General features: G+C 34.1%; 1 protein-coding gene across 5 annotated transcripts in view; it reads left to right on the top strand.

The window, feature by feature from the left end:
• The window catches only part of HNF4G (hepatocyte nuclear factor 4 gamma), a 135,166-nt gene extending 119,871 nt beyond the window's left edge, over window positions 1-15,295 (top strand). For all 5 annotated transcript variants that reach the window (XM_086335446.1, XM_086335445.1, XM_086335448.1 and 2 more), the window contains 5 exons: window positions 3,393-3,480; window positions 6,086-6,238; window positions 6,742-6,978; window positions 7,940-8,062; window positions 12,759-15,295. In XM_086335446.1, coding sequence (XP_086191572.1) covers window positions 3,393-3,480; window positions 6,086-6,238; window positions 6,742-6,978; window positions 7,940-8,062; window positions 12,759-12,880 — 723 coding nt within the window. In that variant the 3' untranslated portion in view covers window positions 12,881-15,295. The remainder of the gene's footprint in view (window positions 1-3,392; window positions 3,481-6,085; window positions 6,239-6,741; window positions 6,979-7,939; window positions 8,063-12,758) is intronic.
• The last annotated feature ends 260 nt before the right edge of the window (window positions 15,296-15,555 follow it).

Below are 15,555 nucleotides of genomic sequence, written 5' to 3'. Positions count from 1 at the left end.
GATTACAAAACTTTAAAAAGTGTTTTTTGAACTTTGCTAAGTTTGTGTGTTCTTTTAGTTATATTTGTAGTTTATTTTCTATATGTGACAAAGGTTAAATGGTCTTATGAGAGAAAATTGGTTTTCTTCTTCACTTATCCTGTTCTATTAAGAGGCAGACTGTTAAACTTCTACTTTAAGGGTCTTAGAAATTTATTGACTGGATAAGAGTTGATCAAGCCTATGTTCTTCCTTCTAGAAGTTTAAAAAGCTTATAATAAGGACTTCCCCAATGGTCCAGTGGTTAAGACTCTGCCTTCCAATGCACGGGTTGTGGGTTCAATACCTGGTTAAGGTCCCACATGCCATGGGGTGTGACCAAAATTTTTAAAAATAATATTAATAGAATAAAATATTTAAGGATGGGAGAAAAACAGATAGCAGGTAACTGCTATTGTAAGACATAGTATTGGAATACTTTTGTCTCAGAGGCAGATGGTACCCATTATGTCTTGGTGTTTACTAAAAGTACATAGAAAATTCTTCAGATATACCAGACCTCTTTTAGAGAGAAAACACACAGGTTGTGTTGGTGTCTCTGTAGGCACTTTTATGCAATTAACATATAAAATTGTGCCTTTCATGTTGTCAATTTTTTTCTGGTAATTACTATATAAAAATTATATATTTAGTAAAAAAAAAATGTCTGTAGAATTGTGCTCTGAAATCTACAGAAAATAGATTTCAGATATAGTGATCTTTTCTGAATATATATTTCATACTTTGTCATATTTATATTAAGATATTTTAGTTAATAATTAAGAAGTTTAATTTTCTAATGTCTATAAAGATTGGATTATCAGTTTCAAATTCATTTTTAACTCTTCTAAGTAGTATATAATATTCTATAGATGTAAATAATTTGAAAATTTCCAATTCCTCCAGATAAAGCACAGTATGTAATAGTATGTAATATAACCAGGGTCTATTTTTGTACCCTCTTACCAGAGCTTTTTATGATTGACACACAAAAATGAAGAAACAATAAAAGGGAAATGTGTATGATTGTCTAAAAATCAAAGAAGGGCAAAATATTTACACACCAGAAAATAAAAGTGATCACAGGAAGTTAGCAGTTATATTTCTAGAAGAGCATTTCACCTGGTTACAGAAAGAAAATACTGTGAAATCTGAAATCATTCTTTAAATGTTCTCTAACTCCCTTCCTGGTATGAGTCATGGTTATGGACATATCATAAAGATAGCTTGGCTCAGAAGGCTATTTCACAGTGAATAATGCTAAATTGCTAAAACTTACTTGTCTCACCCCAAGCCATATAAGTAGGATTATGTTATTTATCAGTTTTATATTTTTATTATCACTCTTTAAAGTTGCTGACATATATGCAGACAGTGATTTAAAAATTGGGAGATTGAAATCCAGTAACTTGTCAATAATAGTTTTTATTTACTAACTGTTTAATATTAACAGTATACCATTAATAGCCATGGATTGGCAGAGTCTACTATGGATAAGGGATTTTGATATTAGTTTTCAGTTACATTATATGTTACATTATTTAATAGTCTCAGGAGCTCTGTGGCATGTTTTATAATATCCACTTAACAATTTCTAAAACTGAGACATAAATCAGTTAAGTCCACTCAATATATTCATCACACAAATAGTTATTAGGACTACTGCTCAGTGTTAAGAACTGTGACTATATGGCAGGAAAAATACAGATTGCATCAGTATTCTCATAAAACTTGCATTCTTTTGGGGAGAGACAGACAATAAAAATGTCCACATTCTGAGTAAGATAATTCTAGGTGGGGATCAGTTCTATAAATTGAAATAGGATGAGTTGTTGGGGAATAGTCATGGGTGGAGTGGTAACAGATCCAGTAAATTGGGAATTAGAGATTTTTCTTGAGACCTGAGTAGCAAGGGACTAAGTCTGTCAAGATCCGAGAAAAAGGCATTCTGGCTTCTGGAAGAGCGAATTCCAAGGCTCTGAGGCAGGGCAGGCAAAATGGCTAGAGAAAAGTGAGCAAAGGATGTTGCGAGAAGAAACCAGAGTGGGTGGTAGCAATGGGGGAGGGACAAAGCACTGAGCCATCACGTCAGGTGAGGCCACGGTTGAGGTGTTCGGATTTCACTCTAAAGACAGTAAGAAATAGTTAAAAAGATTTCAGCAGAGGAGTGATATTAATTGATGAATATTGTACAAGATATCATTTTAGAAGGTTTGTCAAGAAGGACTTAAGATGGAGGAACCAGAAAGGAAGCAGGAATACTTAGTAGATCTTTGGAATGTATTTTGGTAGGCCAGGTGAAGAATGACCAAGGTTTGGACATTGGTGGTAGCAATGGAGAAGCCCTGCTAGGATGTGCTGTGCAATTAGAGAGGGATCCAAATGGACCCTTGGTTTTGATGTGAAAAAGCATTTTGGATGACTGTACCTTTAACTGAGGAGATGAAGATGCTGGAGAAGCATTCACTTTGATGAATTAAACTTGAAATGCTTCCTATTTGTTCTAATAGTGATGTTCAGCAGGGAATCCAACTGCTCTGAGAGTTTAGTTCAGAGTTAAAGGTTCAGTCTAGAAAGCGTCAGAACCCAGATCCCGCATACTCATTTCACAGTATCACCCCTCTTTGCTTTACTTTTGTTTGTGGGTGCGTGCTAAGTCACTTTAGTCATGTCTGACTCTGTGCAACCCCATGGACTGTAACCCACCAGGCTCCTCTGTCCATGGGATTCTCCAGGCAAGAATACTGGAGTGGGTTGCCATGCCCTCCTCCAGGGGATCTTCCTGAACCAGGGATCAAACCCTCCTCTCCTATGTCTTCTGCATTGCAGATGGGTTCTTTAACCACCAGTGCCACGTGGGAAACCCTTTGCTTTTGTTTGTTCAGTTTAATTATGTGTAACAGATTGTGTTTGACATATATTTTTCTTCTTTAGTCCTCATGACTGCACTTTGAGATTTTCATCACTATCTCCATTTGATAAATGAAAACAAATGAGTCCCAAACATACTGGTTAACTGACCCAAGCTTAAACATGTAGTAAGTGGAGAAACCAGAATTTGAACTATAGTTTGTTAGACTCTATTCTCAAATATCATTCACTCCCAAACACTAAATTATTCTTTTTTTTTTTTCTTTTCTTGCTGCCATCCTATTGCCTGATTAGTTTTAGAAATTTTGAAAGTAAAACTCTATTGATGTGCTTAAAATAGAAGGCTTAATAATAAGAATCTATGAATATTGTAGTTTGTTAAAACAAACAACAACAAAAAAATGTTCCAGGCTTAAAGAACACTAAGTTAATCAGACTTTATTATAAATCCTTTCATCATTATGTTTTATAATCAATTGTTAAACTTGGTATTTTTCATTAAGGTGGCACTGTTGAGAGCTCACGCAGGGGAACATTTACTGCTTGGAGCTACAAAGAGATCCATGATATATAAAGATATTTTGCTTTTGGGTAAGTTTTTTTTTTTTCATTTTAATTTTTTTTTTTCTTAAAGTTTAAGAACTCTTTGCCTCACCATAGTTCTTGAAGATAATGTTTTTCTCTAAGATTTGTGCTTATTTGTTTTGTCTATGAATGTCCAATGGCCCAATTGCTCTAGCAGCCTTATTTATAAGACTCCATTGAATTTTATATAAACTTTGTCCAAAATCACTTGGGCCTCTTTCTATGGGTAGAATAATTTTAATTTTATTTTAATTTTAAAAAATTATGCTTGCTTGATACTTACAGGGGGTTTATTCTATATGTACCAGGCACTCATAGATACTGTCAAATGATGCTATCACTTCACAATGGATTTAGGTGGTCAGAGGCTCTGTTTTTCCTTTCCTTTATTGCAAGGAAGTTCAGAAGAGATGTTCAGTATGCATTAAATAAAAGAGAAATGTTGCTCAATAAACAAAATATCAAGATATGTTTATTTCAGGACAAAGAATTAGTGATTTGTGTCACCATCTTATGGAATTCCATACATTTTAAGTGTCTACCTAATAATTATACTATATATCATTTTCTAATCTTCTAAAGATTAGTTTATCTCCTAGGATCTCATTGCCTATGATATGCTATAAAATCCCAAGTTAAAAAAAAATTTCATAACAATGTCTGAAAAATTCTCATAGTTAAATAGCAGTGCTGAATCAGGCAAAATTATGACAGCAAGTGGGATAAGGCACAAAGGAAAAGCGTGTGTCTTCATTAAGGAAGTACTCTGATCCACCCCCTCTTCAGTTCAGTTCAGTTCAATCTCTCAGTCGTGTCCGGCTCTTTGCAACCCCAAGAACCGCAGCATGCCAGGCCTCCTGAAATCTACCAAAACCCATGTCTATCGAGTTGGTGATGCATCCAACCATCTCATCCTCTGTCATCCCCTTCTCCTCCTGCTCTCAATCTTTCCCAGCATCAGGGTCTTTTCAAATGAGTCAGCTCTCTGTATCAGGTGGCCAAAGTATTGGAGTTTCAGCTTCAACATCAGTCCTTCCAATGAACAATCAGGACTGATCTCCTTTAGGATGGACTAGTTGGATCTCCTTGCAGTCCAAGGGACTCTTAAGAGTCTTCTCCAACACCACAGTTCAAAAGCAACAATTCTTCCCCTTTACTTACCTTATAAAATTAGGCTTCCTGTTGAGAGAGTTGAGATCTCTCTAATGCTTTTGAGATCTCTCTAATCTCTCTAGAAGCTCTTTCTCCCTCTGGCTGAGTAAAATGATAACTAAATTGTCTTATTCCATTTTTTAGACAGATATTTTGTCCCAAATAGAAATAAATTGAACATAATATCACAATAGCCAATAGTAACTGAGAACTTACTGTTTAAGATATATGCCTTTAAGTGCTTTAACATATCTCTATATATACACTCTCTCATTTAATCCTCAGAATAACCCTGAGGGATATGTACTATTATTTTCAACCTGTTTTGTCGGTAAAGAAATGAAGGCAGAGTAAGTTTGTCTGAGGTCACAAAGCAAGTAAGGGATTGAGCCAAGATTCTAAACCACATAATATGACTGCTTTTAAATTCTGCTAAATTTTCTCTTACAATTTTAGCACTCCTACAATACTGTTCTCCTTATAAATGTGAATATAATAAGCGTAGAAAACAAAACAATCTTACCACATAGTTCTAGATAGTCTTATCCTAAATAATTAGATAATTCAACTTTTCATAAGAGGAGCAGGGCTACACTTTTTAAAATACTTTTGCATGTGTTGTTATACTGAAGATTGTCTTTGCCTGGTGAAAGAATTCAGAATACTCTGCTTTTTATAAAACCAGAAAATAAAAATTTAGCAGTTATTTTAGGCGCTCAAATAAGCTTCCAATTTCCTAATATTTTAGAAGCTATAATATTGTTATATTATAGCCCAAGACTTTCTAAGGTAGAACATATTTAAAGATTAGGTGGTCCAGATTTCTATCCAATTTCTGAATTCTTTTGAATTCTGCTGCAGATGTTAGCCTTGTGATTAGATGATCTTCCCATCTCTTCTTAAAGAAGCCCAGGATGAGAGAATTTACTGTTTAATGAGGCAACTCATAAGAGTATAGCTGATAGTTTAAAAAAATTAGCCTTGTCTACTTAAGCTTATTAAAATTGTGTCTCAGTAGTTGTTATATGTATAAATACCTATACCACTGAAGGAATGCTAGTTTACTTCACTAGAAGCAAGAGAGATTCTTTAGGTTTTGTATCATGCTCATTAATGAGTAAGGCACTAACAGATAACTGACATAGTGGAAAGCTAATCATTATATCTTGTTTCTCCTTTGTCAATAATTAGCTTGTTATTAGTCTGTACTTTAGTATTATCACCAGTGACCGAGGCTGTTAAAATGCATGTGATCATATTATCAATGTTATTGATCCTGTAAGTGTTCTTAAGTTTTTCCTAACATAATTAACAACACTACTGAGAGAGGAAATACTATTCGTGTTTCTTCAAGGGAAAATCATTTAAAATATTTGTTTATAAAAGTTTAAACAAAATCTGACAATGTTGCATGTGTGAGAGGGTTGATGGTTTAACTATTATTATTTTTTTAATGTAGGGAACAACTATGTTATTCACCGCAACAGCTGTGAAGTCGAGATTAGCCGTGTGGCCAACCGGGTTCTAGATGAGCTGGTCCGACCATTTCAAGAAATTCAGATTGATGATAATGAATATGCTTGTTTGAAGGCAATTGTGTTTTTTGATCCAGGTTTGTTTCCAAAGTTTTAGTAAAAATGATTGCAGTGAAAATTAAACTGCCTTTTATTTTATTTGTTAATAATTTTATGTTTGTTTATTTTTGGCTGCACTGGATCTCCCTTGCTGTGCAGACTTTTCTCTAGTTACAGTGAGCGGGGCTACTCTCCAGTTGCGGCGCACAGGCTTCTCACTGTGGTGTCTTCTCTTATTGAGGAGCACTGGCTCTAGGACACACAGGCTTTAGTAGCTACAGCACGTGGGCTCAGTAGTTGTGGCCCCAGGCTCTTGAGCACAGGTTCAGTAGCCGTAGTGCACACACTTAGTTGTCTGGTGGCATGCAAGGATCTTCCCAGATCAGGGATCGAACCCACATCTCCTGCCTTGGCAGGTGGATTCTTTACCACTAAACCACCAAGTGGTTTAAAAGTCACCAACTTTTAAAATATTAGAATATTTACTCTCACACTCTGGTAAGACAGAATATTTAGGTTGCTCTTTTTATTCCTGCACTAGATGCAAAAGGGCTAAGTGATCCAGTGAAGATTAAGAACATGCGGTTCCAAGTGCAGCTGAGTTTGGAGGACTACATCAACGACCGGCAGTATGACTCCCGGGGCAGATTTGGGGAGCTGCTTCTGCTCCTGCCCACGCTGCAGAGCATCACGTGGCAAATGATTGAGCAAATACAATTTGTTAAACTTTTTGGAATGGTTAAAATTGACAACTTACTTCAGGAGATGTTACTAGGTGGTGAGTTTATTTAAGAATTTCTATTTTATTTCTTAGCATCATATTACAGTGCTTTAGAGCAAGTTTGACCTTTTTACTTTTTGTCCATGATGTAATGAACTCAGTTTTTATTTTGCATTTAGAAAAATCTATAAAACCTATTGGCTGGGAACACAAATACTTGAACATATTCAAACCTCCCCTCCTCTTCATACTCAACCTCCACCGCCTTTACTCCACCCATCCCTCTTACCTCAATTTTCAGATCCTCCCAAATATGGTAAATGGAAATATATTTCTTATTGTTGGTACTTCTTGGAGTATATTATATTTTTTCTATGTCTTTCCTCCTCTAAAAGCTCACCGATGGCAAAATAAAACAACAACAACAAAAATACATAGAGTAAATAGCTTAAAAATAAACATTCTGCTCCTGAAATAAATTAACTGACACAACACAATGAGAAGGGGAAAATGAGATTTCTTTGCTGCAGTAGATGTCGGGAATAACTTAAGAAATCATTTATTTTGTGTTCTGATCTAGATTAAATTTCCTTGTAAAATCTATTTTATTTTATTTTAGTTTTAGTTTTCTAGTGGTTAATGTGTTTCTAATGATATCTTTCTGAAATAAAAGTTGTTTATGCTATTAGGGTGATCCCAAATACTATAAACTTGAGGTAAGTGATTCTTGGAATTGCCTTAACAACAGGCAGCAAACATAATGATTCCAGGAAACTGCACGGAAGGTCCATTATTAATATACAACATAATATGATACAACATTAATCTAGCCAGTGTACAGTGAAAGCTGACATTGTCTTTAATGTAGCAGTGACTCTATTAATTTATTTCTGAATTCCCAAAAAGCACTTTGCAAAAATAGCAATATTTAAGCTGTCAATCAAAACACTTGTTTTAAGGTAAACTTGCTGTTCCTGATTAAATATCCCTTACACAAGCATCTTTTTATCTTCTGTAGGTGCTTCCACTGAGCCTAACCATCTCCATCATCCAATGCACCCACATTTGTCTCAAGATCCATTAACCGGACAGACTATACTTCTGGGTTCAATGTCAACACTGGTGCATACAGACCAGATATGTAAGTATCTGGACCACTTGTGAAACACAGTATTTCTTAAACTTAACTAGTTGAGAAAATGTGAAATTTGGGGAAAGAATCTATTAGTGCCCAGAAATTGTAAAAATTGGATATAATTTCTTCTCCAGGATTTGATTGTGGGAGATTGTGAAACAAGTCACTTGTTCTTCTCATGTATGAGTTTTCTCCCTAAAATGGAGATATGAGTGCCTAAACCTTTCTACTTCATAGGTTTGGTAGTGCAAAAGGACATATAGGATGCTCCACTTTGCCTGGTAGTGCAGGACCATAAAAATTACATACAAACTGGAACCACGCAAAGGAATCTTAATAATTAAGAGAAAAATTAAGATTAGTGATGACCCTTAAACATGTTTATCAAAACATTAAGAGCTCTTTTAACTATAAGTTATAAATGTATAGGAAAATTAAAAATAGTATTTTTAATGTTTAGTACACCATAATTTAAAATATTAAAAACACTGAGAGAAATATGAAGAGTAGTTTGGGCAGTGCTTGCCATGTTCTTCTTCAAGGACTTACAAGAGGAAGTGAGCATTTATGATGAAATTTACTCTTTTGGAAGTCTGGATTGTTTTCCAGTATTTTATCCTTTGTATTTTCAACGTCATGAAATATCTCTCAGAAACCATTTGATAGGAAGTTTTTTGTCAGTTTCACTTCCTCTGGAACCTCTCCATCCTTTCAAAGAATTGGGCTCCTTATTAATGTTGACAAGTTTTCCTTCAGCTTAAGCTCTTGGCTGTATTTTTAGGGATTCAAACAATGACAATGTGAACATTTCCATGGTCAGTGTTTTCTTCTATTAACTACATTTACGTTCCATTTGAATTTCACATCCAGCATTATCATTTTTTGTTTCTTTACTGCCCACTCTCCCCTTCCGGCCAATTCTCTTTCAGTTGTCCATGTTTTCAAAATGTCATGTGAATTTATCACTGGGAGGGAGAGAGTATGTGAACTGAAGGAAATATGTTTGTTGACCAATCACAGTCTTGAACAGACTAAAGGATGTGGTGTGATTGGTTACTGATCAAAATGCACATCTATTATTTAGGTAATTATTTGTAGACTGAAAAAGTTAGCTGTGAAGTTTGTAAAGTTTGCAATACAGTCAAGTTTGTGAGTTTATGCAACACTCACTGTTAATTTGAGTTAACATACTAACTGAAATGTGAACCAGGTTTTTGAAAGACTAGTGCTATTTAACTAAGCAGTGATGAGTGGAATTTATGTGTATCATAATTGGGCAAAGTGTGGGTTGTTTAGGTTTTCTTTAGTTCTTTGGAGCAAAAATGATTATATATATATACTAGAGATGACTGATGCTGAGGCTGAAACTCCAATACTTTGGCCACCTCATGCAAAGAGTTGACTCATTGCAAAAGACCCTGATGCTGGGAGGGATTGCGGGCAGGAGGAGAAGGGGACGACAGAGGATGAGATGGCTGGATGGCAACACCAACTCAATGCACGTGAGTTTGAGTGAACTCCGGGAGTTAGTGATGGACAGGGAGGCCTGGTGTGCTGCGATTCATGGGGTCTCAGAGTCGGACATGACTGAGCGATTGAACTGAACTGAAGGGATTGATAGTAGATAATCTGATATTATTGCAGATTTAACACATTATCTTTTTACAAGTCAACTCAGAGATTTAAAAAATCTTGACTAGAAAAAATATCAAGAATTAATTGCTCCTGAATTTATACTAATTTAAATTGAGTTTTGATCTACTGCCTCTAAACACTAAACCAGCTATGTCACAGATTCCTTAAGTTATTGTGATATCATTATGCATACCTGTATTGCCTGCAGAATCTACGATAGCCCTTAGTAACTAGCTGCAGTGTTGTTTTATCCCAAAGTTCAGTGCAATGTGACCATAATTTAGTGAGTACCATCTAACTGCTCCCCAGTGGTAGGGAGAGTAGAAACCACAAAAATGCCTGCTATCACTGCTGTCCTTCAGATGCAATAGATATATGTGTAAATAATGTCTGTAACACAAAGTTCTTTGAGTGTATGACAGAGCAGAAATGAAATTGTTAGAAAAAATACAAATGTACAATATAGTACATTTAATCTGTGGGTCCCCATGTAATTTAAAGACATTAATTTGGGACCATTCTATCTTTCCTTGAAGTACAGTTGACTTATAGTACTATCTTGTTTCAGGTATACAATGTAATGATCCAGATTTAGAGGTTATATTTCATTTAAAGTTATTATAAAATATTTCTTATATTCCCTGTATTGTAAATTACATCCTATATCTTATTTATTTTCTACCATATCATTTGTGCCTCTCATTCTCCTTTCCATGGCTTTCTCTCCCTCTCCCCCTCTTCTCACTGGTAGCAACTGGTTTGTTCTTTGTTTCCATGAATCTGTTTCTGCTTTATTATATTTATTTATTATTTGAATTTAACATATAAATGAAAATATACAGTATTTGTCTCTCTGTTTAACTTATTTCACTAAGGGTAATATCCTGCAGGTCCAGCCATGTTATTTCAAGTGGCAAAATTTCATTCATGGCTGAGTAATATTCATATGTGTGTGTGTATGTGTGTGTGTATGTATCATGTCTTCTTTATCCATTCCTCTGTTGATGGACACTTGTGTGGCTTCCATATCTTGCCTATTGTAAATAAAGCTACTATGAACATTGAGGTGCATGTATCTTTCCAAATTAGTGTTTTTGTTTTCTTCAAATATATGTGGAATTGCTGGATACTGTGGTAGTTCTAGTTTTAATTTGTTGAGGAACTTCCATACTGGGACCGTCTTGCAAAGCACATGTTACCATGTTCATTTAATTAACAGTCAAGAACAGAGAGAGGCAAACCCAATACCATACCAAAGAGTCTATGAAGTTGTTTCTCTTAGAAATCAGTTATTCATAAACTTGGAAAATAAAACTCATTAACAAAACATTGAACGTTATAGGTAACAACTTGCAAGAAAGTTTAACAATTTTGCTGGTGGTTAAATCCTTTACTTTTTAAATGCTAGTTTTCTAGTATTTTAAAAGCATACTTGCTGACCCTAATCTTTTTAGAATCACATCATCACACTTTTCATTTTTATTTTCCCTCTTCCAGCACACTATTTAAGAGATTCATTTGTAAAGGAAAACTTTGCTTTGCTTATGGTCATTTGAAACAGTTTATATTTGACACAAAGCAAAGCATTACACTCAAGCACACATAAAAATTAAAGTTTATGCATATTTTCTTGGTCTTTTACAGCAGGCTACTGCGGTATTAGATCCATCCTAAATATCCAGAAATAATTTTTGAGGCAAGTTTGGTAAATTTTTTGTCACTTGAATTGTATCTAAAAATATTGTTTTTGAGTCATCTCTAATTCCCATGTAATAATATAAAGTTAATATATTAAAGAAAACTAGGCAAAAAGGGGCTGTTCTTTTTTGTATTTTTGAAAACTATTCCAGAAAAAAAATCAATAAAGTCTGCAATGTCTTAGTCTGATCATCAAACGTTTTCTATTTATTCTGGGTTATTCATGGGTTAATAATAAATGTGAATACTAAAATATTTCAAGTTTTAAAAATTGTAGAATGGCTCCTGGACTATTTTGTAATATGGTTAAAATTTGCCAATAGAAATACTATCCTAGACAATGAAATATTCAAACTATAACTGATTTTTTAAATTACTCAGTGTTCTTTGTATTGATGGGTGAGGAACAGCTAAGCGTCATTGTAACAATAATTTTGAAGTGACAAAGTCAGTATTTTTCAGATGCTTTTAACTACAAGAGCTTCCCTGGTGGCTCGGTAGTAAAGAACCCGCCTGGGTCAGGAAGATCCCCTGGAGAAGGAAATGGCAACCCACTCCAGTGTGCTTGCTTGGGAAATGCCTTGAAAAGAGGAGCCTGGCAGCCTACAGTCCATGGAGGGTCTCACAAGAGTCAAATGTGACTTAATGACTAAGCAACAACAACATAGATTTCAAAGCACTTAAGAGTTACCTTACCTTGTTATTATTTTTGTTAATGTCATCTAATGTTTGAGTTGGCTTTCCTGGTAGTTCACACAGTAAAGAATCTACCTGCCAATGCAGGAGACATACATAGTTCAGTCCCTGGGTTGGGGAGATCCCCTGGAAAAGGAAATGGCAACCCACTCCAATATTCTTGCCTGGACAATCCCATGGACAGAGGAACTTGGTGAGCTATAGTCCCTGGGGTCACAAAGAGTCAGACACACCTAAGCGACTAAACAACAACGTTTGAGTTAGTCAAATCTAAACCAAATATGTTTTATTTTATGTGTTTTTTGATTGCAAATATTGTAAAACTTGTATTGTGAGACTTGGAAAAAATTTTCTGTTAATTCTTTTCATTAAAAATTTTTTTCTGCTGAGTTTATGAGAGAATTGAATGCCCATAAATGCTATTATATAAAAGCAGATGATATCTTAAAGTGACTATCAACATTTTAAAGTATGATTTAGTTTAATGCTAATAGGGGAGTACATCTCCAGTAGTATGTCAGTGACCTGATTATGTATTATAAGCACTACTTTATATATGATCTTTTAAAAACATATCTAAAATAAAGTAATGCATATTGGTGTCATGTAAAACTTAATGAAATGGGCCAGGGCAACTGCCAGCATCACATAAAATTCTCTGTTTCTTTTTTAGCAACTCCTGAAACCCCACTTCCTTCCCCACCTCAAGGCTCTGGACAAGAACCATACAAAATAGCTGCAAATCAAGCTTCAGTCATTTCACACCAGTCTCTTTCCAAACAAAAGCAATTGTGAGAGTATGTTTACTTTTGAATGGCACTGTATAAATGTGAAAAGTTGTTGTTCTTAAAATATCTCAGGATAGCACTTTTGGCAGACTCTTGGCCAAGGCTTCTTCATGGTGCTGTTATAAAGACAGTATCCTGTTTTCTTGTTTATATGTTCATTTTGTTTGTTGTTGCTATTGTTTAAAACCTTTCGATGCAACCAATGTATCACTGAGTTTCAATGTGTTTGTATAGTATAAACCTGTACTGTGCCTGAACCAGCTGAATCTCATGTACTACTTTCCTGTGTTGTCTTATTATTAATTTAAATCTGTAAATAATTGCTTTATGGTGATGTGATGAAGAACTAAGTGTTCTTCTTTGAGAACAGTAGATCAGAAATCCAAGATTAATATTAAATGAGCCAAGTTCTTTTTTTTAAAAAATAAATTTTAAACTTGCAGATTCGAAAATTAAAGCGGTTGCTGTAGAATAGGGTATATTTCTTTGAAGAATCACTTACAAGCATCTTTTTGGCCCATAGTTAAATATGCCTATGAAAGATAAGAAAATTATAAATAGGCATTCCAAAGATGACTGGGTATTCCTTGAAATCTGCCTATATTTGAAGATGTATGTTAAATAAAACGTTAGCTTTATCAGTTAGGATATAGGCTAAATTGTATTAAAGAAACCCTTAAAAAGAGGCTCAAGCAAGACAGGCATTTATTTCCCTCTCAGAAAACAAATCTAGAAGTAGTCATTCTTTGACTAGAACTTAGCACATGCCCACATCTGGTTCTCAGGGACACTGGGAGTGTAGTCTTTAGACAGAAAGCCTCAGGCCAACAAAACTGTCCATCCCTGGGATTCTGATATCAGGAGACAAATTAGCCATCTGTCACACACATATTGCCTCATTTAGCCCTCCTGTAAAAGAGGTATTATTATCTTTTTCTTATAAATTAAGAAACCTTTAGCTTAGAGGATTTAAATAACATAACCAAAGATCATTAAACCTAAAGAGGAGGAAAGCCGCACTCTAGCCCAGGTCTAATGGACTTTAAGGAGGATAAATTTTTGGTATGAAAATGTGAGCTTCTTACTGTGCTTTTTAAATAAATGCAATTGAGTGATAATTGGATATTATCCATCGTGTTACCTGTTAACACATATTTACATATAAATGAGTGTAAATTTGTTGCAACATGAATAAGAAACCGCTTTTGTACCTTTAATGAATCTTCTAACTTTAATGAGTCTTCTTCCTGAAATAAAAAGATTTTAAAAACTTTTGAACAAAGAAAATAAAATGTATAGCAGGTAGATTATGATGAAAGTACAGACAAATTAAAAATCACTGACAGCATAGTTTCAAAAATCCAGTGGACTGAGAAATATAGTTCTTTGGAGCCCCAAATTATTTGATATTATCTAAAGCTGGAGCTTATTTTAAAACAATTAACAGTCTGCCTCAAAAAACTGTGATGTCTCTCTTTCTCTCTCTCTCTCTGTCAAATAAATATACACACTGTGTTTGCTGAAGCAGAGAAAAACTGGTTTAGTACTTATTAATGATATAAAAAGGGTTCCCCAAGCTGCAAGAGACTGAATTAAATGATCTTCACAGAACTTTTCAAAATTTCTAAGATTATGATTTCATAGCCCCCACTTACCCTACAAATAAAAAGCTTTTGTTAACTCTAACTTCTTAACTCTTAAAATGGAAAAATGATTACTTAGAAGCTAGCATTGATTTAATAGAATCAATAAAATCCCTTTAACAGCTGGTACCTGGAAACTGTAAAATATATCTTTGAGAAAAAGAACAGAAAAAAATTTTAACTCATTTTTAAAAAGATTTATGCTAGTATCTCTAGTTTACAAATAAGAATGCTTTTGATTTTTTAAGATGGAAATACATCTTGTAGTTTTCTGTTATGCTCTTAGAAGATACTAAAAAAAAAAAACCTTTAAAATATAAAACATATAATTCATTTTTAGTGACCCTTCTAACTTATCTACATCTATTTACTAAAACAGTCATGTTTTAGAAATTATTGCTAGCAAATTTGTTTTAATAACCATGGTCAGGGAATGTGTAATATAATATTTTTGTATACTTAACTGCCAAGAATGCTGGACAAAGAGGAACTGAAGTTTTCAGCATATCTTCAATATATTGATAAGGGAAGTTATTGCTTTTATATAACACAAAAACACTTATGTAACACTTTTTTTCAGGTAATAAAAAAGAATAATTTATTGTGAAATAATGATTCATTTTATAAATGTAAAATTATTTTTATAAATTTCATTGTTTAAAATCAAAAATTGTTAGATTTTTTATTGATAAATTATAATGAGATTAAAATATTTCTAAGCTGTGATACCATGTTGTTTCACTGAACTTTCTAAATAAAAATTGAGAGGAAAAAAAAAACATAGTGTGGTCCTTCATTATTGTTCAGAAATGATTTTGTAATTTGAGAGATACTGATAATGTCTTTTATATGGTCACTTAATTAAATTTACATAGAGTTTACAAATACTGGTCTTTAGAGTCTAGAGCAAAATTGACTAGCACATCTTCAAATAATCATAGAGTTAGACACTGATTGAAGGGGGAGCTTCTCATTTGCACTTTCATTATATAGATTTTCTTGAAATTTTTGTCACAATAATTAAAATAGGTGCCCTAGA

This window comes from Bos grunniens, chromosome 14 (genome assembly GCF_055505025.1).
Source record: "Bos grunniens cultivar Pamir isolate PY7600 chromosome 14, Bosgru_T2T1.0, whole genome shotgun sequence".
Classification (NCBI taxonomy): domain Eukaryota; kingdom Metazoa; phylum Chordata; class Mammalia; order Artiodactyla; family Bovidae; genus Bos; species Bos grunniens.
Note: the sequence above shows the minus strand (reverse complement) of the source record. Positions and strands in the feature narration are given on the sequence as shown.